Source organism: Python bivittatus, unplaced genomic scaffold (genome assembly GCF_059951505.1).
Source record: "Python bivittatus isolate LINGU-HERP-01145 unplaced genomic scaffold, Pbiv_v1 ctg000010_np1212, whole genome shotgun sequence".
NCBI classification, from domain to species: domain Eukaryota; kingdom Metazoa; phylum Chordata; class Lepidosauria; order Squamata; family Pythonidae; genus Python; species Python bivittatus.
Genome location: NW_028277029.1, coordinates 5,241,419 through 5,268,632, shown reverse-complemented (window position 1 = coordinate 5,268,632; position 27,214 = coordinate 5,241,419). Strand labels below are relative to the sequence as shown.

General features: G+C 40.2%; 1 protein-coding gene across 1 annotated transcript; it reads left to right on the top strand.

Moving 5' to 3' along the window:
- Positions 1-9,121: 9,121 nt before the first annotated feature.
- On the top strand, positions 9,122-25,543 carry DLD (dihydrolipoamide dehydrogenase). Its single transcript, XM_088153039.1, has 14 exons — positions 9,122-9,278; positions 10,986-11,061; positions 11,502-11,581; positions 12,458-12,526; positions 12,930-12,999; positions 14,443-14,543; positions 15,524-15,667; positions 15,849-15,950; positions 17,573-17,763; positions 19,716-19,886; positions 20,271-20,460; positions 21,538-21,675; positions 24,578-24,667; positions 24,797-25,543. Exons 1-14 carry the CDS (start codon positions 9,240-9,242, stop codon positions 24,860-24,862), a joined length of 1,527 nt encoding a protein of 508 aa, XP_088009165.1. The 5' UTR covers positions 9,122-9,239; the 3' UTR covers positions 24,863-25,543.
- The last annotated feature ends 1,671 nt before the right edge of the window (positions 25,544-27,214 follow it).

Below are 27,214 nucleotides of genomic sequence, written 5' to 3'. Positions count from 1 at the left end.
TGCACCAGGGCCATCAGTGATACCCACAAGTCTTCCATGCATGAAGACTGCCAAAGAATTCATGACAATAGGGACATACGCCTGCATTACAATGCACTTAACATACAAGCTGCTGCCAGAGCGGTCCTATTGAAGTAGTATCCCCAACAATCCCTCCAATGCCCAGGTTTTTCACAACCACTTTTGGGGGTGTCAGAGGAAGGAGGAGAGCATGTACAACAGAGCAACCAGGTATAGCCAATGACCTCATGGTCCATCCTGATCAAAGATGGTGCAGAATGTTACTCTAGGAAGCAGGATGTGATATTTGCTTCTGATTCCTTGCACAAGGAATCAGGAGTATACTAATTAGGGCTTGGAATTAAGATTGAAATGCTTTGTATTTCAAATCTTGAAATGATTCAGGAGAAGGGCCTTGTGACTTTCTGTGAGCATAATAGCTCTCTCCTATTCATAAAAGCAGCCCCACTGCTTTCAGCCTTCTACATGAGCCTGGAAAAAAGATGCTGCTGCTTTAAGAGTTGCATTAACTTTAACTCCTTCAAACAGCCAGATCTTTTCCAGGTTTGTGGTGCAGAATCTTGACCAACTAGGGCTGCTTTAAGGAAAAACAGAGAAGCGATGCTTTCATGTGAGATTTGAAACACTTTTTCTAAATCACTTTGAAATGTGTGCAACTTTAATACTTATGCCTCTTCAATGGACGGTGCTTAATTCTTTGCATTTGTTTTGTGTAAAGTATGCTTCTTCAACCCGAGGCCCTCAAAATGTGGTGGGACTGCAAAATTTGGAACTAGCCTGGAGATGGTCAGGGGTGTCTACAAGGCATGGTCAAAAAAAGGTCAACGATGCATATAAAAAGGTAAGCAGAACATTGATCACACCATAGCAACAGCCATTTTGACTTTTTTACCATAGCCTGCATGATCTACTCTCAGCATAGCAGAAGTGTGCCTCCTCATTCCCTCATTGTAATGTAACGATGCTCTGAAAGAAATACTAAAAAAGGGGCTTCTTTCTGGAGAATTAATGCTATTTAAAATTGTGTTTTATTTAAAAAGAGTTAAGAAATAATGAATAAATATAAAATAAATAAATGAAAAATCCTTGTTCCAGATGGAGGGCACTTGGTGCTATCCATCATTACACGCTGTGCAGTTGTTTTAACTTTTTGTCCTAATTTTGTCTTAAAGACAGAATAAGAGAAAGGTTGGAAGAAGAGATGGAAAAACACATGGAGGTTACAAATGAGAAACAAAGATGTGAATGAAGCCAGGAAAGTTCACATTAAAAACTTGAGTTGGAGGTGATTAATAAATGTGATACTTTTGGGTTGCATCCAGAGTGTATATAAAACTATTTTTATATTATGTATTATAAAACTTGTCTTTACAATGACATTGAACTTTATACAACAAAGCAATGTTCTTTGGGATTCTAGCCATCTCTCTTGCAACATGATACTCCAAAATAAGTGTGTGGAGTATGACATCCATGGGAGAGTTGCAAAGTTGAGCCAATTCTGGACAAGAAACAAAGAAAGGGTAATTCTCCATATTTAACATACAGTAGCTAGGTAATAGAGTCTGTCATCATAAAACATGATGATGTTCAAAAACTTAGTTACTTTTTCAAAAAACGGACCCTTGGTGGTTGACAAAGAACCATCATGCAGAACAGCTCTGTGGAGGCCAAGATAGATGCATCTATTTCATTTTTATTGTTTACTAATGGGGTGCCTTTGTGCCCCATAGTAATCAGTTACCAGAAATCTCTCTCTGGTTTTGCCAGAACAGAGTCCTGGGCATTGGACAGAAGTACAAGGCTGGGATGCCAAAACCGGAGGACCATTAGTGTTCTCTGTACCTCTTTGCTCCCCTCTGGTGGTCATCTGGATTTTTGCAACCAATTTCAGTAGCCTGAACTAATTCTTCTATTCTTTACTTTCTCAATAAAGACTACAATGCTAAGCTCAACAATGGTGTTACAGCTGCAAGAAACAGGACAACAGGGATTGTGGTTCCTTTAAGAGTCTGTGCAGCCAAACCACTTGAGAAGTCTGAGATTGTGTTAAGTCAAAATGTGGAATGCTTGTTTGCAGCTCATCATGCTATGTATACACAGAGGAAATTCTTCTACTGGTTATTAATGTTTGCTGTTACTTCAGAGACCTGCTGGGCTACTTATCTATTCCTTCTTGCTCAACTAGTTAGTTGTAAATGAACAGATACTATACATACAACTGATATTATTTATGCTAATCTTCCCCAACCTTGGTAGCAGCATGACCTCTACTTCAACATCTCTGTAGGGCACTAGCTTTAGAAACGGTGGAATGTATCAGAGGATTCCAACAACTGCTGTCTCAAATAATCCAGTCCCATAAAGGTAATTTATGAGAACTCTTACTGATGATGGAAATGGGGACTTTCAACATAATAGGAAATGACAGTACCAAAGTCTTGTGTACTTTGCAAGACTTCCTGTTGTGATCCTGTATTCTAATATGCTGTTGTAGAGTTAACTTATATTTAGATAACTTCTGCAAAGCGATGAAGCTCAATCCCATCTTCTTTCCCTATGCAAAAGTTGATCCAAAGCAGGTCTTGTGTAACCCATTTGCAGAGATCAGAAAATGCTGGCATCAAACCTTCTGCTCCTTTCCCATCTCACCCTGTCAGTAATGTATTACCAAATGATATTTCTGACATCAGCAAAAAGACTTATTGAAGACATAAGTAAATGGATGGACGATGATGTTCAGATATTGCTTAGACTTCTGTGTGTATTGATCTCATTGATGAAGAAATAACGATTAACACGGTCTGCCAAAATTTGTGAATTCATTGCTGCCGCCCAGCATCAAGGGAGCATCACAGCTGAGATGCACTGTGACCTTTCCCACTTAATTGTTTCAGACAGGAAAGGAATGTCGATGTCAGCATCAAGATCAGCTTGAAATCTGGAGAGCAGGTAAGGAAAGGCAAGGCAGGCTGTCTGAAGTTAATTTAGCTGTAGTCTCAGTGGGAGTTACACAAGATGAAATGGCTCGGTGTATATTAGCACAGTTACATTGACTTATATCCTTATTAAAAATAGCTGCTAAAAATAACGTAGGGCAAAGGGCTTTTAAATGGTCCTCTCTTGCTGATTTTATGATTACAATGGTCCTTTGCAAAATAACCATTTATTAAAGGCAGAAATATTAGTCTCTCCTCCAGGGTTACTTGGGAATGTGCATTTTTGTAGGGACTGTTTGTTTAAAGCATGAAAACCCTTTCATTTTTTGCTGTAGAGCTGGTCAGCTATGGGTCAGATTTTTCAATAGCTCTTTCTTAAATAATCACAAACTGAATTCCAATGTTTTATTAAACCAGTTTGTTTTAACTGTGGTTTGTTGTATAAGCCTTAACTGAATTTGCATATCACACTACGCCCTAAGTTTGATTTGAAAACCACAATAACTGAGTTGCCATTGGCTGGTTTGTGGTTTAGCATTGTGTGTATAAACCATGGTAAACACAGCTATTTAGGTTTCATTTAACACACCATAGTTAAAGAAAGAATGCCTTAGTGTAGCATGACTCTAATCACCACCTAGTTCAGACATATATCAGAATTTCTTCTCTAGCATTTTTTGGTTCAGAGAATAAGGAACGCCGATACCAGTGCTGTTCCTGTAGCACATATATGCCACTTGTGTGTCTCAGGCAAAGTTCAGACTCCCTGCTTTTACCTTTGAGACACCGTATCACTCAAGGGTACATATCGGTGGTGGTATTAATGATAAGTGATAAGGGTGGAATTATATCAGCCTGTTCCTTTGTAAGTCAAGGAAAGGGCAAACTGCACAACAGATTCAGCAGAGATCAACTTGTCAAAAATGGTTTAGAGGAAATGAAAACCCTCCATTTCCAATGTTGTAGGATTTGGACAATTAGGACTCAACAATCATAACAGGATCATAAAAACCCTGGGAAATTATCTCTATGATAGGTGACTTGCCAACTTACCAATTCCATTCTCTTTGCTTTCTTTCTCATATTCCCTCGCTTGGGTCTTCAGCAAAACTCACAAAAACCTGGAGAAATCTTGTGAGTGTCATCCTGCCCTGTTCTTTTTTAAAATATTGCTGTGGCCCCACTGATGTACATCAGCACCCAAGGGCCCTGAGTCCTCTTGTCACAATCTGCTCTTCCTTGCTGGAGCAGCTGTATATCTGACAGCATAGAAAAGAGATGGATTGGCTAAGCATTCTCATGATCATGCCAGTTTCACCACACAGTAGAGAAGCGAAACAGACCAGCTGGGCTCCTACAACACGTTTAACTCTAGTTATTAAATTAATCCACTTTTTTGAAGTTGTTGAATCATAAACTAACCAAACAGGTTGGTTCAAATAAAATGCTAAGCCACTAAAAAACAAAACAATACAACACCCCATCTAAATAAAAATAAGTTAGTTTTTAGTAGGACTGTAGCTGTCTAAGTCTCTAACTGGCCTGGTTAAGCCCATTGTGCAAACAAGCAAAAGGAATTCTGTAGCAATGGAAACTTATCTACAGAACAGTTAAGTGTTCCAGGATAGAATTCTGATTTCCCAAAATTAATTTCAGCTATAATAACTTTATTCAGATAACATAAGCAATATTTGCTAAAAGTTCTAACTTGGGGTGTCAAACTGATTTGCAGCCCTCACAGATAGCATTTTAGGTATGACTTATTTACAGTCCTCTTTTAAGCTGTGATGTCCCCATATACTCCTAGGTCCCTGAGCTGATCCTGGCTTGGAGACTTGGATCAACCTGAATGACCAGCAGCAGTGTTGGTTGGAAGGTATGCAGTGAGGCAGCAAATCTTGGCCATCTGTCAAAATCACTGCCAATCATAATAGGGCTTTGATTGGCAGATGGTTTCCCCCCAGTTGCTGAAACTCTGAAGATGTGGGTGAGGGCAGCTGTAATAGTCTGTGGCAATATCCCTGAGAGACAGGAGGAGGAAGAATTTCAGCCAGGGCAACGGTCAGATAAGAGGCATCTCAACCTGCAGAAGGAATGGGGGTGCGGGTAACATCTCAGAAGGGACCCTCCCTAGTTCTCTGGAAAGTAAAGGCAAGGGAGGAGAGAAGTGTTTTAAAACTTGCAAGATTCTGTTATGGTAACCTTACAATAAAGATAGGGTTAGTATTCATGGTTTTGGTTTCCTTTCTGGACTACCTCAAAGGACTGATAGCAAACTTCCCTGTGTGGGAAATCAGGACATCTCTTCATCTGGCTGGAAGTCTGAGCAGCGAAGTGGAATGGGCAACAAGGGCAGCGAAATCTATGCTGGACTAGTTTTCAGCTGGCTCAGAAGGAAAGCATTTAAACCAAGCTATGGGGAAGAACCCTATGCTCAATTACCAGAAGTGGCATACAGGATTTCCCTAAGTTGGCTTGAGACCCTCCATTATGTAGATTTTCTACTTCAGCTATAAAATGAAAACCCAACAGCTTCATGATTTCTCCAGTTCTTAAAATGAGAGAGGGAATAAGATGATGGTTGGAAACAGCAAACAGTGCCATCTTGTGGAAGATGGCATCTCACACTATTATAGGGCAGTGTAACATGTCATTTAGGTATAGGAATATAGTTCACATGTTGTTATGCAAATGAATTAATGGATACTTTGGTCACCTAATGCGAAGAGAGGACTCTTTGGAAAAGACCCTGATGCTGGGAAAGATTGAAGGCAAAAGGAGAAGAGGACGGCAGAGGATGAGATGGTTAGATAGCATCACTGAAGCAATGAGCATGAAACTGAGCAAACTCAGGGAGGCAGTGAAGGACAGGAAGGCCTGGCGCAATATGGTTCATGGGGTCACGAAGAGTTGGACACGACTTAACGACCGAACAACAACAACAAAACACTATCAAGCAAGAGACTGCTGAACTCATGTACATCAAAAGGTTTCAGGCTATTTCAGGTCTTAATAAACACAGTGGATTTTATTACATCATAATTGTTAATTGATAATGTACTTGTAATCTGTCCCATGTGTATTGTGCGTCTCCATAACTATTCTCCTTCCATGCTTTTCATCCCCATTCCAATTTAAATCCGACATCAGTTTAGCTACTCCTTGCATCTGATGAAGTGATTTGTAATTCACAAACAGTTATACCTTTTAATAAAATGTTTTAGTCTGAAAAGGTGCTACCAAACTCCTCCTGATTTTTGGCTGTCATAGACTAAGATGGTTCAACTGTTACAGGAATTCTGCTTTTGCAGTAAAAAAAGAGATGAAAACAAATCTGATTTTTGGGGGCAGGTGGTAAAAAAAAAGTGAAAAATTCTTCCCATGTTTTCAACAAGGAAATAACCTTCAGGATTGCTTAATTATAATATAAACATTTTAATTTTCCAAAGGATAATCCAAACTTATGTGGAAAGGTACCCAGAAAAAAAGGCAGTGAAATTCACCTCTGATGTATGCACCTGCTGGATGTTTTCTCCACTACACAGGGCCATTTCCACCATCTTTTCTATGGAACCCATTTCAGTAGAGAGAGAAAAGGAAAGACAGGTCAAATAATTGCTGAGTGTCTCCAGCCGGACTATCTCTATTTCCCTAATGGACTATCATCCCTAACTACTCTATGAAGATGATCTCCAACAAAAAAGGTCTCCAAATATGATGTCTGCTTTCATTTGGGTAGAAGTATATCAGCATCTTTCTTTTTTATACAAAAGACAGCCTTGTCTCACTTGCTGTACCAGCGTCTTGAAGAAGCTGAGGTTGTTTTATTCTGGAAAAATACCTTGAAAATTGTAAAAAAGGAGCTATGGGAGAAAAGGTTGGGAAATAAGGCTAACTTTTCTCTCTGGGCAAACATCCAGCCAATCCCCCCTCATCAGGGATGACTTGAAGGAGACTTTGGTCTCAGTGTTCTGAAAGGACTGAGGGAGTGTCATGATGGGCTGCCCTATCTACTTTATGCAATCTCTTCCTCCCCTTTATGCAAATGACCCACCTCTTGCTCCTCCTGTAGAGACTGCTCGGAAGGGCCCTGGAGCATGTTTGGTTGGGAATGTATGAAAAAAATATTTGGGGAGGTAATTGTTAACTTCTCCATTCTTTGTCTGCCAGCGATTGGTGTCCTCTATCTCCCGTACCAGTGACTGGGGAAAGGCTGGGAAAACGATATTCTGCGAAAGAGGCTGGGAAAGGGCCAAATGGGCAATAGAAGTTGAAATCACAGTTCTGCTCTGCAAGGGGTATATTGGTGTGCTTTCTATAAAGAGAGCTTGGGAGCGGTTGGAACTAAAAGCATCTAGGAATGGATTTGCATATAATGTTCTCTCTTTTTCTCCTTTTGATTGGACTGTTCCATCTATTGTAAAGAGGAAGTGATTGGTATAAATGAACTGTAAGAGGCATATGGGAAAGTGTGCAGATGGGGGTTCAGAAGCTTATCTGTGTCTACTTCTTCTCTGTTTTCTACCTTCTACACAGGAAGCTTGGAAAAAGATAGGTTTCTGTATGTGAGACAATGGATAAAAAGTGGCCCTTCTCTCTTTCCAGGATGCAAATAACCAACTAGCTCCATGTCCATCAGAGATGGTTTACAAGAGGCTTTGGCTCCTGCATACAGGAAAAAAAATGGAATTCTTTGCAAGCTTTTTGTCCACTTTTCTTTTCCCAGTAAACTTCTTGTTACAAAAACTTTGACTTAATTGCTCCAGGTAAGGGGATTTCTTAAAATCGTCCTGTGTACAAGACTGTGCAGCTACACAGCACTCCTTGATTTCAGGACTGGCCCAAACTTTATCAATTCTGAAGGGAGAAATCCTGGCTGGAAGGACTAAAAACTTTCCCACTGGACAGATTAAGGTGTCTGGAAGTTCAGCCTTTTACAGCTATCTTTGGAAAAGGCTTTTGAACTTTGGTGTTGAAGACTTCTGAGTCTACCATGGACAGCCAAGAAAACAAATGTATTCTCAAGCAAATCAGTGCAGAGTTCTCACTTGAGGCACAAATGACCAGGCTCAAATGATCCTTTGGACACATTATGTGAAGGTCTAGCTCTCTGGAGAAGGCTTTAATGCTGGGAACAGTGGAAAGAAAGAGAATGAGAGGATGACCAGCAACAAGGTGGATGGACTCGTTTACAGTGGCAATGGGTGCACTGTTGGAAGACCATAAAGACCATGTTAAGGACAGATCTATTTATGACAGAGTTGACCCTGACTTGATGGCACATCATCAATATGCCAATATGTAAAATCAGACTGGGGAGTCCCTCTTCACTACAATTATTGTTTTTAAGATGGGCAATCAACCCATCACCTTGAAAGAAGGGGACTCTCACAGAGGGTGTGCCAATTACCCCATTGGTGACCCCCAGCCAGGAGTGCCAGGCTTCCTCCTCAAGAAGTGAGGTAGCCAGAAATACACCCAGTGGAAGATTCGCTTATAAAATCGTGGAAATAGCCAAGCTGACCAGTTTGGTCAGGGAAAAAACGATAAAGACCTTTTTGAAAGACAGGAAACCTTATATGGACTGTCTGTTGAAAGAAGAAAAGACTGAACTGATGATTTATGAATTTGGGGACTAAAAGGGGAAGGGGAATTACCAAAAAAAAAAAAAGAAAGAAAAAGAGGGAGGGGAAAGAGTAAGACGGTGACTACTCCATAGAAAGAATGGCAGAAGTCACAACTCCACATTTTTTTTTTCTTTTCTCTTTCTTATCCTGCCTTTCATTCTTTATCCTTCTATGGCGTTTAAAAATTCTAATAAAAAGCAAATAAGTATAGAAAAAGCGAAGCGCCCGAGCCCCATCTGGCTGCCCAGGTCTGAGAAGCAGAAGGTGGGGACCGAGCGGCAGGTCTGAGGCGCCCTTTCCGAGGCCTGGGAAGCCACTTTTCCCAAAGCGAGGGGAACAAGAACGGAGGCGGCCGAGGAGGGAAGGATGAGGGAAAAGAAGCGCGGCTTTTCCTCCTTCCCTCCCTTGCTGAGGGAGCGGCCCGCGCCCTCAGCAAGCGCCGGCAAACCCTCGCCCGCCGCCCCCTCAGGACGCCCGCTCTGCCCGGGCGGCCGCGCGAGAAGGCCACGCGCCTCCGCCGGCCTGAGGAGAGGCCGGGCCCGCGCGGCGGCCGCCCCGGCCCCGCCCGCGCCCGCCGCCGCGCCTGCGCGAATCCTCCGCAGCGGCGTCCTTGGCGGTGGAGGGGCGGCGGTCGTGAGGAAGCGACGCCGACATGCAGAGCTGGAGCCGCCTGTGCTGCGCCCTCGCGCAGGTACCGCCGGCGGGGCGCAGGGGCTCGGCGGGGCGCGGGACGAGGCGAGGAGGAGCTGCGGGCCGCGGCCTGGGAGAGGCGGGCCCGCCCGTGGGCGGGAGCTCCGCCGGCTGCCATCCGGGCCCTCGGGCCCCGGGAGGGCGAGCGCGCGCGCGCGGCGGGGCTGTCTCCGGTTGCTCTGCGAAGCGCGCTGGGAGGACGCGCGCGGAGCTTTCCTGAACCCCGGCTGGCCAGCTACGTTTTAGTCTGGATGGCGGCCTAGTCCAGACTGGGATTAGTGTGGCGTTCAGATCGGGAGTCAACTATCATTGAGGGTGGATACGTGTGCAAGGGCAGCGAGGGTCATTCGAGTGTGTCTTTTGCATAGAGACAGGACACAGGCATACAGTGCACGCTCTGCAAGGCAGTGCTTGTCAACCTTGGCCGCTTGAAGTTGTGTGGACTTCAACTCCCAGAATTCCCCAGCCAGCCTTGCTGGCTGGGGAATTCTGGGAGTTGAAGTCCACACATCTTCAAGCGGCCAAGGTTGACAAGTACTGCAAGTCTAAGGAGTTAGCAAGAAGAGGCATCCTGGTGCCTTCTTTTGCATATTTTAGGTAGGCAGGAGTCCCCAACAATCTTGGTTACCGCTGGTCAAGCTGGCTGAACCTTACTGCAACTTTAGGCCTAAACATCTGGAGGAAGCCAGATTTCCTACACATAGACTGTAAAAAAGGAAGAGTCTATCCCATGTTGAATCATGATATAAATTTGATTTATAAATAAATAAATCAGCCAGGCATCACTTTGTTCTGTATAAGTTGTGAACCGCCCAGAGTCCCTCCTTGTGGGGGAGTTGGGCGGTGATATAAATTTGATTTATAAATAAATAAGCAAGCCAGGCATCACTTCAGTACGGGGTGTACCAAAAATCAGGCCCCATAGGCCAATCACAACATGTTTTATTTTTTTCAGAGAAAATGTTACTGTACTTAGAGATCATGTGTCAAATGTGTACTGAAGAGTTCAGAAGAAAATGACAATCAGTTTGAACATCTAATGTAATTTATACAATAAACGGTCTCGGGAGCCTGACGTTGTCTATGGTACACCCTATAATTCTAGATCACGTGTTCCTTACCTCTTGGGAATTAGGGTAACTGGAATTTTGGCTTTTCCAGGTAAAACTATGAGAATTTGACTGTTCTTTTGCAGTTTTCTAAAATGAAGGGCCTGTTTGGTGTTTTCCAATACAGTATATTGTTTCATAATGTGATAAGACTAAACTAGTTCTCCGTAAGAACCTTCATTTGCTTCCCTGAAGTGTGAGGTAGTCGGAAGTAATTAGCCACCATAGCCTCTTTAGTCATTTTTTCTGCTGTGTAAACAGATTTGAATTTGGCCTTGAGATTAATTCCAAGGACTAAATGTCAAGGTTTATTAGCTTGTAAGCTTATTTGCATGTAATAGACTTTGCTGTTTGCAATCTGCAGTCGGAAGCAGTCTTAAGAATGGCTACTCACTTGAAAAGGACCTTCAGTTTTTATCTTCAAACCTTTGTCTTAGCAGGGTGTAATAAACAGAAATGCTACTTAAGATGCAGCAAACATACCAGTAAGACTCTGAGTGACAGATCATTCTGTTAAGCATTACTGTAATCAATATATAGCATTTTTATAAAAGAATATAAACTTATTATTTCCCCTTCCTTTCTTTTCCTCAAATCAGAGAGGCCATTTTAGCCGGATCCAGCATGGCTTGCAGAGCATTTCAGCAGGCCCTGTGAGAACTTATGCTGATCAAGGTAAATATTATATAGCTTTGAATTACATGGAATCCATAGTTCCTTCCTGGATGGTGTTTATCTGCATTACTATTTATGTGTTTATTAAATCCTGATCTAGCTCTTTGACTTCTATCAGAAACTGCGTCTGGTATTTATGCATTTATACTACATATTCTGATGATTGCATAGTGAAGCATCCTAAGAAAGCCACCAGAGCTTTGGAACTGGCTCTTCTCAGTTGCTCTGTTATTTAAAAAAGTTGAATATTGCTATGGCTATTCACTTGTTTACTGTAGATGATACCTGTACTAAAATAATGAACAATATATTCTATAGCAATGGAGGTATAACCGTTTAGGTAGAGTTCTTTTTCCTAGCAATCCTTAAACATGTAATTAAAAAACAACATTTTCCCCAATTCTTTTTTTTTTTTAATTACATTTGTGTCTTTTTGTCAGTTGATGCTGATGTTACTGTCGTTGGATCTGGCCCAGGGGGCTATGTTGCTGCTATCAAAGCTGCTCAACTTGGCTTTAAGGTGAGCAAACATGGTAAGATCATCAGGTAATATACCAATAATTTGGAAAATATTGCCAAAGCTCTTCTCAGCGAGCAACAAAGTTGAAGTTCGGTCTTCTGTATTTTGGGCGTAGGTAAACAGTGGTTAACTATGATGGACATTCAGTGACTAGAACATGCAGATTACAAGACGGCTGTTTGAAATAGAAACTCTGAGAATTAAGTAATGTAAATTCTCCCTCAGTTGAGTTTGAGTTCTAGTGTATGCCTATGGTTTCCTTGGCTTGTCATTGCCTGCAACCATTAGGATGAGAGACTACCAGGGGATTCCAAGGCTGTAGACTAGAGTGAGAAATTGGAAAAAGCATGCCAGAAGAAGAGTAGGGCAAGCCCATTCTCTCCCCAGGAAAATGGCAGAATCAAACTCAGCTTGACCACTGTTTTCCCTTTGAGAATTAGTTCCTCAGTAATGCCTGTCTAATTCTGCCACTACGGTACAGTTTTTGTTGTATCGTATCGTATCTTGAAAGGAGATGGCTTCTGAACAGGTTATAACAGGATTGTCCTCAGGAGGTGAGCCTAGAATCTAGATGCTGGGTTTCTGTAGGAAAAATCTAGCCAAATTATTGATATGTTTGAAAGCAGGCTTGTTCAAAAGTATGAGATAGAAGTGGAGAAAATAATTGTGTTTTTATAACCACCCTTTGTCATTAATCTTATTTTTAACTCTCCATGAAATGTGTTCGTAACTTATAAGAGCTGCAGAGCTTAAAATTAAGCTTTTCTAGTTGGAAAAATGCTGCTACTGCCTCCTAAAAACCCAGGAATACATTTTCTGCAGCAAAACAGGTGTGGCCTTGAGTTTATAAAAATAACTCTTGCTTTTAAATCTTAGACTGTCTGTGTGGAGAAAAATGAAACGCTGGGTGGAACCTGTTTGAATGTTGGGTGCATACCTTCTAAGGTAGGTTCAGGATTTAGCTTTCCCCATTATTTCGGGGGCTAAATTTTGCTACTTGGAAATGATAGTTAAAATGGTACTTTTAGAAGCTGCAGATTGTAGTTTATGAGTTGCACTGGGGTTGTATTAGCTAGACTTCTTGGAGGTACAGTCCCAAATATATGGGAGGTGGAGAAGCCTGGTACAGAGACAGTGTTGAGTAGATTGAACGACTACTTAAGATAAGACAAGAGACCTCAAGTGCTAAACACTGAGGAGGAGTAGTCCTGAAGCTGTAGTGATAACCAGAGTTTAAGTACTTTACCTGACCTTATCAGTAAGGTAGTTATTTTAAATACACTGATGTTTTAATGCAGCATTTTCTGGGTAGATTGTGTGTTTAATTTAAGTCTGCTTTATATTACAGGCCTTGTTAAACAATTCACATCTGTATCATTTGGCTCATGGAAAAGACTTTGCTAGCAGGGGAATTGAAAGTGAGTATGCCAGGCAACTACATAGCCCAAATTCTGCTAGATAGGGACCCAGCCAAGAATGTAATGATTTCAGTACACATCGACAGAAAGATCTTTGGAATTCCACCTTGTTTTTATTTTTGATTGAAAACTGAACCATTGGCCAACTATGGCCAGAGGAAGAGAGAGAGTTTAGTTTTTTGTTTTTTTTTAAATCTCAGTTTGACATTACATTCAAATGAGGAATTCTGATTTAATCAGTTTTTGATTAAAAACCAGGCTTTTGAACTCCTAATTTGAAATGGGCTTTGTTAGCATCTACTCAGGATTTCTAATATGGGGATGGCATAAAATTGGATTTTTTTTTAAGTGAGTGGAAGGAAGGAAGGGGAAACCCATTTAGGTTCATCCAGGTAGTTTAGTGTTATGTCTTACTGATCTGTGTGACCTGTTCCTATTTTTTAAAAATCTGGTATCTAGTTAATTAGAAGGACCTTTCTGATAAATTAAATAATTGATTCACCAAACATTGCATTCCTTATGGTTTCCTTTATATTAGAGACCCTTTTAATGGTGCCTTCAGGGTAATTAACAGAGGACTAAAAGAAAATAGTTCTTCAACAAGTTGAATTACCAATGACATAAGATTAAAAACAACAATGCAAACAAGGAAGGCTGCTGGCTGAGGAATTCTGGGAGTTGAAGTCCACACATCTTAGAGTTGCCAAGTTTTAAAAATGTTGATGTAGAACACCTAGAACTCCACAGTGTCAGGATTGTGTGAATGTTGCTGAGTAGTTAGGGCCCTGCTGCAAGGCATCGGCTGCTGCTTGTCTGAAGCACCAGGGCAAAACGTCTCAAGGAATGGGCGGGTGCATTTGCTACAATAGGAAGGACACCAATCATCTTTTAATGTGTTAGCTTTTATTATTGTTGTTAATATCCTGCTTTGGGTAATGACTAATCTCTCCAAGTGACTAACAAGCTATATAAACAATTGTCAATAAAAAGACAAATATTATTTAAAAACAAGAGAAACAGTTTGGTGTAGTGGTTAAGGCACCAAGCTAGAAACAAGGAAACTCTGAGTTCTTAGGCACAAAGCCAGTTGGGTGACCTTGAGCCAGTCATTCTCTCCCAGCCCTACGAAGAAGACAGTAGCAAACACTTCCAAAAAACCTTGCCAAGAAAACTGCAGGGACTCTTCCAGGCAGTTGCCAGGAGTCAATACTGATTTGAAGGCACCCAAAAAACAAAAACACCTCCCACTGGGCAGATAGTGGTAAAGGCCCCTGGAAGAGAGAAAAGTCCATCTGGGCAGGGTTGGGGGTGATTTCACTGGCTCCCTCCCTCCCTCTAAGCTAAGTTCGGATTGCGATGTTTAATCGATCTGTGAATTGCCTTTAAGAATGCTGAATGCCCAAGACTACAAACTCTTTGCCATCCAAAACTTGTATTAAACAGTTACAGGTCTTCGGTTGAATTTAGAGAAAATGATGGAACAGAAGAGTGGCGCAGTGAAGTCTTTAACAGGGGGAATTGCTCACTTGTTTAAACAGAATAAGGTATGCTTTTGACAAAATCACACTGGTGTTTGTTTGTGTTATTCCTAGATATTAGGAGTAACAATAACACTCTTTAATCTGTTGGGGAGGATGTGACTTATATAATAATTGGTGCTGTATATATGGTTTTTGTTGCATAATTGGCTTAGACAGCGATTCACTTTGCTGTTCAGCACACAGAGATTCCTTTTCAAGTGTGAAATGATGGTTTATGACAAACCCATAAGGAAACCAAGGCAAGGATAAACTCCACCAGCTCAAAATGGTCTGTTTATATTTTTTTTCCCCTTTATGAAATTTGTAAAAGCATCATATATCTCAGCTTCAGTAAATTAATTATGTAAACATTATCTAGGTTAAACAAAAAAATTCAGATTTAATACATTTACAAATTCAGTATATCGGTTGAATTGCCATTAAATATATTAAATAATATATATTTGCACAATACATACTGTATAAATAATAAAAGAAAAAGGGAGATTTCTAGAAAATATTTATTAAGAGAACATCTTAGAAAAATTAACCAGATTGCTTAAAAGTCCTCTTCTTTGATTTTCCATCAAAAAAGCAAATTAACCTCCCAGATCCCTCACTCACCAGAGAAAGTATATAAATTCCATTGCTAGAAGTTAGGTGTGGACTTGTTTTTCTGTGTTAAATGATGAGCTCAGACAAATAGTCTTGGTTTGTCTTCTGATTTTCAAGAATCTGTACGTAAGAAGTTCCCATAGCTCAGGTCATCTCATCATGTTGGGTTTAGCTTCCTCAGTTGATCCATTAATTAATCTGACTTCTAAAATCAGTTGGATAGTTATCCTATTCTTAAGGCCTTGAGAATCCCAAATGCCATTCAGCCATAATGTATTTCAAAATGTTATTACTATTGTTACTGCTATTGTTATTTAAATTATGAGTTGTTGCAACAGGTGATTGTTCCCTTGTTTTAAAAAAGGATTTTTTTTTTCCTTTTGGGTAAGGTAACACATGTGTCTGGCTTTGGAAAAATAACTGGCAAAAACCAGGTCACAGCAACGAAAGATGATGGCAGCAGTCAGGTTATTAATACGAAGAACATCCTCATAGCTACAGGTTCTGAAGTAACGCCTTTTCCAGGAATTACGGTATGGCTTGACTTTGAAGTTTATTTAATAAAACATAATATTTGCCCAGAAGTTTGTTGATGAGAAAATATTTTTTAAATGTGTTCCTATGTGAAAGTTATGGGGGACATTTTAGATAGTTTTCTTGGGTACGAGCTCTGTCCATCTAAAGAGGACCTTTTTCTCTCTTAAATTTATTTAGATTGATGAAGACACAGTTGTATCATCCACGGGCGCATTGTCTTTGAAACAAGTCCCTGAAAAAATGGTGGTCATTGGTGCAGGAGTCATCGGTGTAGAACTGGTGAGAAATGGGCTCTCTCTGTTTTTCAGTGTCCCTAATGCTGGCTGGGGAATTCTGGGAGTTGAAGTCCACACGTCTTAAACTTGCCAGGGTTGAGAAACACTGCTCTAATGTGATGCAGTGGCTAGATTGCTGGTGGGACAGGCCCACTATTTTAGGATAGCATCGGTTTTGAAATTGCAGCACTGGTTACCAGCAGACCTTTGGGCTAGATTCAAAGTGATGTTTATTATCTACAAAGCCCCATATGGCACAGCACCAAAATATATCAGACACTGCCTTCCCAAAATTAAATTTGCCCCAAATTAAGTCATGAATATCTCAAGAAGACCTTCTGGGAGTCTCTCCTCCCTCACCCCTAGAAGGACATGGCCTTTCCTGTAATGGCCCCATGCTTTGGAACTTAATTCCTCTGGCTCCCTCCCTCCTGGGCTTTCCATAACATGGTTAAAACAACTTTATGCTACTGTGTTTTTTACCCATGGTTTATGGGCTTTATTGTACGCCTCCCAGGACTTTGGACTGGGATGGATTGCAAATATTGTAAATAAATAAACAGATTGCTGGCAATTTCCTGCAGATTCTTTCCTTCTTCCTTACCGTTTTCCTGAGAGGCTGTCCTATAGTCTTGCAAATTAGCACCCCTGGTTGGGGAACCCAGTGCTTCACATGCGGTTTTCTGTTACATTTCTACAACTCTTACAACCATGGGAGGTGTGTTTCAAAGGACCACAGTTGCGTAAATGGAACTTACTGTTTGTCTCCTTTGTGCACGAAGGTACCAATTCATACCACTCATATTTCCATGTAGCCCTGGATTATAGCCCTGCCGCAGGCTGCAACCTGTCCCAAATGGGGGACATTTCCTATCAGGTAGTCCAGTGAATATTTGAACGGGGATCTAATGGGAAAGGGAAGTCAGGAACGAGAACCAGAGCTAAGGTGTTGAGTAGAAAAAAAAGAGGGTCTGTAAATTGGGTTTTTATCTTTCCTTGGTTTTAGCTTCTCTACTGCAGTGAGTCAGCTGCAGTATAGGTCAGTGTTTCTCAACCTTAGCAACTTTGAGACGAGTGGACTTCAACTCCCAGAATTCCCCAGCCAATGATGCTGGCTGGGGAATTCTGGGAGCTGAAGTCCACTCATCTTAAAGTTGCCACGGTTGAGAAACACTGGTATAAGTGATTGCAAATACATGATGCAGAAATAGTATAGTACTGTAGAAATCGGTTTCATTTGGTGGGAAGTTAAAGAATGGGTAATATTTGAATTCATGCTTCTAGAGGCCTTTGGGGTTTATGTTTTGCAAATGCACTTTATATGCATACTTTGCTTTGTATGCTGTACAAGAAGGTGGAAGAGGCCTTCTTGGTTAGGCAACTAACTTGTCTGGCATAAATTGTCTGGTATCATAAGGTGGGAAAAATAGAAAATGAATTAATGCGATCAAGTGAGAAGGTAATCTCTTCCGTCATGTGGATTGTGTCACATAATGTAAAAAGACTGCATTTCAAGTTTGAAGAATGTTTTATTCCATGTTGTTGTGGATCTTAGCTTGCTTAGTGTGAAGTTCCTTGTCTGCCTTTGGAAAGGTGTTTTGAAAATGTGATTGTTGTTGATCATAGGGTTCAGTTTGGCAGCGTTTAGGTGCAGATGTGACAGCTGTGGAATTCTTGGGCCATGTTGGTGGATTGGGCATTGATATGGAGATATCCAAGAACTTCCAGCGTATTCTCCAGAAACAAGGACTTAAATTTAAACTAAATACTAAAGTAACTGGCGCCACTAAGAAACCGGATGGAAAGATTGATGTTTCGTAAGTATTCAGTAGGTAAATACCTGAACTTTAAATCACCTTCTCCTGTAAAATCTTAATTAGCCTCTTTAGTATTAAAATTGGAATGGTACATTTCAAGTAGATGTTGGGTAATTTGAATTCATTCAATATGATAGAGGGATGCTGTAAGACAAATTCTATTTTTTTTTTTAAGTAACAAAGAATCCTCATCTTTTTCTGAGCATCAAGGATATTTATGTAGATAAATGCTACTTTTGATTAGTGATGTCTGCTGCTTCTACCAGACTTCCTTAATATGTATTTTCCAAATATATTGTGATTGTAACACTCAGAATAAAACTCAGTTAAAATGGCCGAAGTTGATATTGCCTAGGAATTGTGTCACTTACATTGTACAAAGGAGAATTCATTCCTGAATAAAACCCATTACTTGGCCCACTGCTCATACTAACATCAAAGTGTTCAGAACATTGTATGGTGGTTCTCCATCAAAATAAAAGTATTTGGGTAAGAATGAACATGAATTCAATGTATATAATTTAGACTATATACAGGTAAACTTTGTACCAAATATTGCATCCAAAGTATTGATGTAGATTCCCCAAACTGTAGAGAGGGCATAATCCTTCTTTCTCACCATGCGTAAGTTTTGCTCCCTTAGACGTAAGCTTGAATAAAACATAAAGCAGATGCTGAGCATAGGAGCCTTGTTTGTGAAATAGATAATAAGCTTTAAAAAAAAAGCCTGAATGAGTGATGGTTAGAGTTGCTTAAGAGGATATTCAAGGATCATTCGCCCATCATTCACCTGTTACCAGTGAGGCAATGGTATTGGGTCGTAATATGCTTTTTGTTCTAAACTGCTTCAGACTGGACATTTGAAGCAATGATATAACTTGATTTTATAGTATGACTATGGCAACATACAGCTTGTTCAGCTTCTTTTGTCATCCTTTGGCCTATTATTTTTATATGTCTGAAAAAGGTAGACCACTTCTGTTATGGCTGCTGTATGCAGCTCCTTGCCTTCAGAATTTCAAACAGCCCTTCCTTACTGGCATTTCATAAAGCCTATTTCACCAAGCTTTTAACCAAGACTGAAGGCTTCTGGTGACAATCAGGGAATTTCTATTAATTATATGTCTTTTTTCTTTCTATTCTGTATTTTGACTCTCTTGTACACCACCAGACTCTGTGGGTTTGGGCTGGTTATAAAATCAATGGAATGGAATGAACGAATGGGAGTTACCAGGATTCAATTATATTAGCTTATATATATATCACATTTATATAGCCGTCCATCTCACACAAAGTGACTCTGGGCAGCATACAACAATTAAATACAATAACAAATCATCATAAAAGATAAAAAGTGATTATTAAAATGCACAGATTATCAAAAATTTAAAAACGTTTAAAATTTACAAACCCCACAGAGAGAGCAGCATATCAATCATAGCGGAGCCATCTAATAATGTCTCTGGTTCCCAAAGGCCTGATGACATAACCAGGTCTTGAGGACTTCCTAAATGACAGCAGGGGAGGGGCGAGCCTCACGTCAGGGGGGAGAATGTTCCACAAGGAGGGAGCCACGGCAGAGAAGGTCTGCCTCCTGGGACCCACCAAATGCAAGTCCATGGCCGATGGAACACGTAGCATACCTTCCCTGGCAGATCTAATGGGACGGGCTGATGTAATCAGGGAGAGGTGATCCTTCAGCTAACCCGGCTCCGTGCTATGAAGGGCTTTAAAGGCCAAAACCAGCACCTTGAATTGGACCCGGAAGCAAACTAGCAACCGGTGCAGCTCGCAAAGCAGAGGTGTAATATGTGCTCTTCTAGGAGCGCACATAACTGCCCAGCACACACCGCTACCTTCTGCACCAGTTGAAGCTTCCGGATACTCTTCAAGGGCAGCCCCGTGTAGATATGCCCCCTCCCCAATTACTGAGTTTTACCCTTTTTCTTTAGGATTGAAGCTGCAGCTGGTGGCAAGGCAGAAGTGATTACTTGTGATGTCCTTCTGGTTTGTATTGGTCGGCGCCCCTTCACTAGCAATCTCGGTCTGGAAGATGTGGGAATTGAACTAGATAATCGGGGAAGAATCCCAATCAACAACAGGTTCCAAACCAAAATTCCAAAGTAAGTGAAATAATTCGATTTTTTTTTTGGCCTATTAGAACTCCTGAACAAAACAAAACAAAAAAGCAAATTCTGTATGAAATGGGACTTAACCTGTCATTTTACCAAAGTAGTTATAGATCAGTATAATAAGCATTGCTCAAGTCAGGAAACATATAGTTAAAAAGAGTTGTTTTGATTTCCCAACCTTTGGATTAAACATGATTTTGGTTTAAATTGCTGTACCTTAAAAGACAACATGTTTCAAATTCAATCACCATTATCTAAAAGACAGTTGGCTATTTTTTCTTAATATAGTCTACAAAGGCCATTTAAGGAGCTAACACTGCTCCTCATATACATGATCATATGCAACATTTTCCTGATTTTTCTTTTACCCGGCAGCATTTATGCAATTGGCGATGTAGTGGCTGGACCAATGCTTGCTCACAAAGCCGAAGATGAAGGCATTTTGTGTGTCGAAGGAATAGCTGGAGGTGCAGTTCACATTGACTACAACTGTGTGCCATCGGTAATTTACACACACCCTGAAGTTGCCTGGGTTGGCAAATCAGAAGAACAGCTGAAAGAAGAGGTGCTCCTCGTCATTTTTCATTCTGCTCTCGGTAGTGGGGTGGGTGGGTGTTCATTAAAAAAACAAAAGAATAGTTGCTGATGTTACCAGAGTTCACCGTAGCCATGGGGCTGGCCTCCTCTTTTGTGACCTCTGCTTTAGTGAATAGCTGGTGGTTTGAAAAGTTACAAGAAGGAGCGTGATTTGAATAATATGGTGGGAGTGGGGGAGAGATGTCAGAAAGGGCTTGTAGGTCTCCTTAAGAGGCCTCCTACTTTTTCCATTTTAAATTCAAGCTTCATGGGAAACTGATGTGCATTCTGAGCTGTCCCATATTACACCAGCAGGGGGACCCTGCGCCTCTCTTCTGAGTTAAGGAGGGAAGCGTGGTTTGGATCCAGGTTTGATTAGCTGTGCTTTTGTCTTATAGAAGTCGGTGGGAGAAAGTAATACGGATTCATTCCAGTCATGGATCTGATTGGCTCCAGACTATTTAAAGGGGGAATAAATGTACACACACCCCCACACACACACCAATTTGTAGATTACACGTAACTCCCTGAAGATTACCTATCCACCTAACTCCCTGAATTTTGGCACTGCCAAAATCACACAATAAATCAGGTGCTTCAGTGTTCACTTACTTCTTTAACAGTAAGCCCTAAAATAGATATGTGATGCCTCAGCTAGCATTAATGCACCTAATTTACTGAAGTCCTAAAACACAAAAAAGGATCAAACGTTCTGATGGCCTCTGTCGATGCACCTCTACACTCCCTGTAGCTTCCAGAATAGTTGGAAAGAAATGGCAGGGCCCAGCCACAAAAAGATTGCTCACCCTCCTTCCAGAGTCATTCTAGATACATATGAAATCAAGTAAAATGCAAATGTTAAAAAAAAAACCCTTTGCATATGGGAAATTAATATGAGTCCTCTAACATGTAGGATTTTAAAAAATTATTATTATTTATTGTTTGAAGACTTAGCTGTGTTTGTCATCACATCTGAGTGTATGATCAGATTTTTGGCTACTTAAACCAGACAGTGGCTGTATCCATTTTGTATAAGAGCAAAGGATAAGTCTCTCTTTGTTTTCAGGGGACAGAATACAAGGTTGGTAAGTTTCCTTTTGCTGCTAACAGCAGAGCCAAGACCAATGCTGACACAGATGGTTTGGTGAAGATCTTGAGTCACAAAACAACAGACCGGATGCTGGGAGCACATATTCTAGGCGCTGTGAGTACACTGAAAGATCCTCCCGTGTTGTAAGGTTGCACAAGGTTGAGTGACTTTGCTTCTGAAGCTTTAGAATAGGAAATATGTACTGACAGCTAATACTGACTATAAAGCAGTGGCTGATGTCTTGTAGAAATTCAGACAGGTAATTGGCTACATCTAGTTCTTACTGTTATAAAATTCTTTCCATCTAGCAGCTTTTCATTTCTTCTCTTCTATGACTTTTAGTAGTAGTATAACTTTATTGATTAGTCAGTTGACCCTATCAAAAGACTCTTAGTATTTTATATATTTCCACAGGTTAGGAGGAAATCAGAATAATCACTACAAACTAGGTATTGTTAGCAATTTAAGGAAACACATAGTGTTTTGTGTAACTTAATCTATTGCAGAATTTGAAGGTTAGGATTAAGATTAATAGCTACATCCTCTTGCCGGGTCTGTACCGCCTGAACACAAATGGGTATTATTCTGAGAAGGTGTGGCTATTCTGTGAGCCCAGGAAAAGAGTGGCTCCTTTAGGGAGTTGCCAACAACTCCCCCAAGTATGCCCATGCTGCATCCAAAGCACTTTTTGCCTGTTTCAGATCTGAATGCTATACACTTCTAGTTTTTAGCACAAAATAGGGACTGGAAAATTTGTCATTAAGTAGTGTGGTCGTTAAGCAAGGCATCACGTGACCACACCCAATTTTATGACATTTTTTTGTGGTGGTTAAGCAAATCACTGTGGTCGTTAAGTGAATCACATTGTTAAGTGAATCACGTAGTCATTAAGTGAACCACACGGTTCCCCATTGATTTTGCTTGTTGGAAGCCAACCGGAAAGGTTTTAAATAGCGATCACATGACCCCAGATGCTGCAACCATCATAAATACATGCTGGTTGCCAAGAACCCAAATTTTGATCATGTGACCACAGGGGCACTGCAGTGGTCATAAGTGCGAGGACTGGTTGTAAGTCACTTTTTCCAGCACCATCGTAACTTCAAACAGTTGCTAAACAAATGGTTGTAAGTCAAGGACTACCTGTGGTGGTGGTGTGCCATGATCATGTCCCACGGAAAGTGAATAATACCACTTAAGAAATCTAGCCCTCATTAATGTGGTAGTATTTTCTCTCCATAGCTTTGTCAGAGCTAGCAATATAATTCCCCCCAAAATAAAAAAATAAAAGAAGGTAAAATGGAAACAATGCGAGTCTGCGTACACTATTCAGAACTGTGTGTAGAAGGAGGACATAGTTTTGGGCTTAAACCTTTGCATATTTAGAAATGTAATGTTCATGTTTTGATTTTTAGAGCATGTTTCTACACTTAAAGCTATGAATATATGCTTGAAGGTACATAAAAATAAGACTTCCAGATTTCTGGAAGTTAAGCCCAATGCCTTATTTCCTTGTATAACACATCAGTACCATCAAAATATATAGAGATGTTGTATGATTAGATTAGATTAGATAAATTGAACAAAATCCTTTGAGCAATTAAAGAAGAGCCTATTTTTAATTTGGTGCTACACGTATGAAAGTACACTTTAAAGGAAAGTACAGAAGGAAATGAGAAGCAGGCTCCGTCTTTTAACACAGATGCTTCTTCCTATTCACTCTCATCTGGAAGTTTTTCTTTTGGAAGGTGATGGATGAATGGGCCTATCTAAAACAATTACGTGACAATTTGGTTGTTTTCAGAGACATCCACCAAAAAAGTCCTGCATCTGTTTTGCAAAGGCTGGGGGGGGGGGTCTTTTAGTGCTGCCATCTTTTTTTACCCACCCACCCCCGGCAGATGCTTGTGGTTGTTTCCTTAGTTGAGAACCTTTAAACAGTGTTCTTGATGCATTTACAGACCTGGCCAAAAGTATTGATACCCCTCCACTTTTTCCCAAGGAATCCTAATTTGCTGTGAAAAGTTGAAACTGACACAAGTAAATAGCATCCACTGGATGGTGTGACTTGATATTGTTGTCCCCTGATCTTGGAGGTCAGCTGGGATCTCTTGTAAAGTTTACCTTGGTTTTTTCTTCACCATTCGAACTATCCTTCCATTCAATCTGGGATCAATTTTCCTCTAGGGAGGGTGGCTATAGTCCCACAAACATTACACTTCTTGATAATATTAGCAGCCATGGTCATGGGAGCTTGAAGCTCTTTGCAGATGGTTTTGTAGCCTAAACCTTTAGCATGCCTGGCTATTACCTTCTTCCTTTGCTCCTCAGACAACTCTCTGCCTTTCTTTCTCTTGTCCATGTTCACTGTGCTAGGCACAATGACATAAAACACCTGAGTACTTTTCTCCATTCAGATAGGCAGAGAGTGACTGATTATGAGATTGAAGATACCAATGATACTAACCAAAGTGAATAGTCTGCCTGAGAAATCAGTAAAAATCCAATCACATCTTTTAACTTCTAAGAGGTACCAATAGTTACGTCCATGCCACTTTCATTTGTATTATTTACAAGAATGTGTTAAGTCATACATCAAAAACAAAACGTCTACTCTGTGGAATAAAGCAGTGTTTGTCAACCTTGTCAGCTTTAAGATGTCAGATGTCAACTCCCAGAATTCCCAAAAACCATGCTGGCTGGGGAATTCTGGGAGTTGAAGTCCACACAGCTTAAAATTGACAAGGCTGAGAAACACTGCAATAAAGAATGTTGAATGCCATTTACTTCTGTCAGTTTCAACTTATTTCATGACAAATTGGGATTCTTGGGGTAAAAGTGGAGGTGTACCACTACTTTTGGCCACATTTGTATATAAGCTGTAGTGTAGCCAGATTTTTTTTTTTTACATTTTGCTGTTTTTAAAAAACTGAATATACACAGCTGTTGTATTTTTTCACAGATTTACTCTCATTTGCGCCATTCTCATGAATCGCTGTGATTATTATTTTTCTAGGGTGCTGGTGAAATGGTTAACGAAGCTGCTCTGGCAATGGAATATGGTGCATCATGTGAGGATGTAGCCAGAGTTTGCCATGCCCATCCAGTAAGTTCCTGTGACTTGGTCAGACATGTTGGCATTATGGAGATTTATGAAGATTCTACATAATTGCATCATTTTTCTTTCTTATATCCTCCCCCATTCATTTTCTCATTTTTTCTGTGTTCCCAACAGACTGTATCTGAAGCCTTCAGAGAAGCAAACTTAGCAGCATCATTTGGCAAGGCAATCAACTTCTAAAGTGAAAGAACATCCATAATATGAAAAGCACATTTTCCTGTGAAACTGACTGAAGACTTGGTGGAAAACTGGATCTTTGGAATACTCCCAGGCCTTAATTAAGTGAACTTTTGTTTAAAAACTAAAATATTTAAACAAATAGGGGTTTGGAATTAATTAAACAACAGCTGTATATTATATTACCAATACTTTATTTGCATTACTGATTGTACATTCTCAGTTTCACAGAAGAAAAATGGCAGCAATATCAGCTTACAGTTGGAGGGAGCTTAAAGATGCCATCATGCATTTCATTCAAATATAGTGTCTGATACTATCTCATGTTGTTGCTCTGTCATTGCTGAGGAAATGGTGCATCCTGATTATTTAAAATAAGCCATTGTCACCTTCGCACAATACGGTTATAACTGGAGTGAAAGAGCGTAATAGACTTAAATCTGCTTTATATATTTTAAAAAAAAATTGAAACTTGATTTATTCTAAGCTGTTATCCTTGGTCACAATGCAAAGGGACTTTTAAAAAAATAATGGAACTGTGATTGCTGTATCAATAATCACTTTCAAGCATTTTTAATAATAGAGAACCCTTTTGTTTTACTGACATTTTGCAAAAGAGAAAAACAAAGGACTCACAAAGCAATCAGTATACATCTGTGCTTAATAAATTTTTTTGTGAAGCTTCTTAGTTGCAAAATTTTAAAACTATATCTTGAGAGTGAAAAATCCAGAGCCAAAAGTTTAAATTATGTTGGCTACACAATACAAAATAGTTCTGTATTTTATTATTCCCTGGGGTGGTGGTCTGTGATAGTTTGGTTTTTTTCCTGATGATAAAGTGTTATAGTAAGATGACTAGAGATCTTTTACTCATAACTGCCCCTGCCTTGTTTTCAACAAAGCTTTAATTTTGGGATAGAAATATGCAAGAGTTAGATATATTTGCTTGGTTCTTGTATAAAAGAAGGAATTATTCAGAACTCTGGGCTGATGTTGGCAATAGAAGAAAAACTTTTCAGTGTTCAAAAAAAGGATATAAATACCATATGGGCTGTATGCCTCTTTTTGAATGTAAAGCGTACCCAATATATTTAAGACTATACTTTTTAAAATCATCTTGTAAAATCCCACTTTCCTTCACACAGGTAATTGTCTATGCATATGTGATATGGAGGATCATGAAAATAATCCAAAATAATTTATATTAAGACAGGGACAGGGCAGATTTTCTGGTTTCCATATAGCACTAAGCAAATTATAGGGCTGTTTTCTTTAGCTATTTGTCTGAGAAGAGAAATGAAAGGAGAGAGTTAATTGAATTACAGGTGGTCCTTGGGTTACAACCACTGGTTCAGCAACTGTTCAAACCTGTGATGGCGCTGAGCGAGGGGGACTTAACCGGTCTTTGGAGTTCCAGCCATTGAAGCGCGCCTGCAATCACATGATTGCAATGTCCAAGACAGTCATGTGATTGCAATTTCCAACATTCCCTGCCAGCTTCCCACAAGCAAAGTCAATGGGGAAGCCAGCAGGAAGTTGCGATCATGTGTGGATCTCACTTAACAACGGCAACCAGGACTGCCAGAATTGCCATTGCTAAGTGACATGGTCATGTGACATTGCGGTTTACGACCGCATCACTTAACAACGGCAGTTCCGGTCCCAATTGCCATTGTAACCTGAGGACTACTTGTGTATCTCAACACTAAGACAGTTACTGGGTATTTTGCAATTGTCACGTTCGTGTCAGACTGATACACAGACAAGCTAGTGTATTTTGAATGCATATCATTTTTATTATTTGGAGCTCTAGAATGAGGTGTAAATAGGTGACCTTCAGAACTGCAGAGTTTGATTGTGCCCAGAGATTCCAAAGTCCATTTCCTTTTTTCATTCTCTGCTTTCTATCTGGCATTGCCCATCTGTGTCTACTGTGGTGAAGTACAGATTTTTTTTTGCATTCTAGAAAGATTGCTGTTAAAACAATGTGGTACTAAAACATAAGAAATAATATATTAAATTTGTATGCCACCCAACTCTCAACAACTCTGGGCGGCTCACAACAATCAAAGAAATTGCAGTGAAATCAATAAAAGATAGATGGCAAGTCCATCTTAGTCCTACTTTTTGATTCTCATGGTAATCACAGCTGGGAGCTTGCAAGCTAGAAATGGAGACCTATTCAACTCCAGCCATTGTTCTGCATTGAGTGGAGGGTTGGAGATTCCTAACTTGGGAAAAAGCAGTTGTAAACAATAGCTCCTTTTTTGACCTGTTCTCCAAATTAGTGGCCATTGCCACATTTTGTAGAAGTGTATTTTATGGGTTAAGTATGTGCTTTGTACAGAAGTGCTT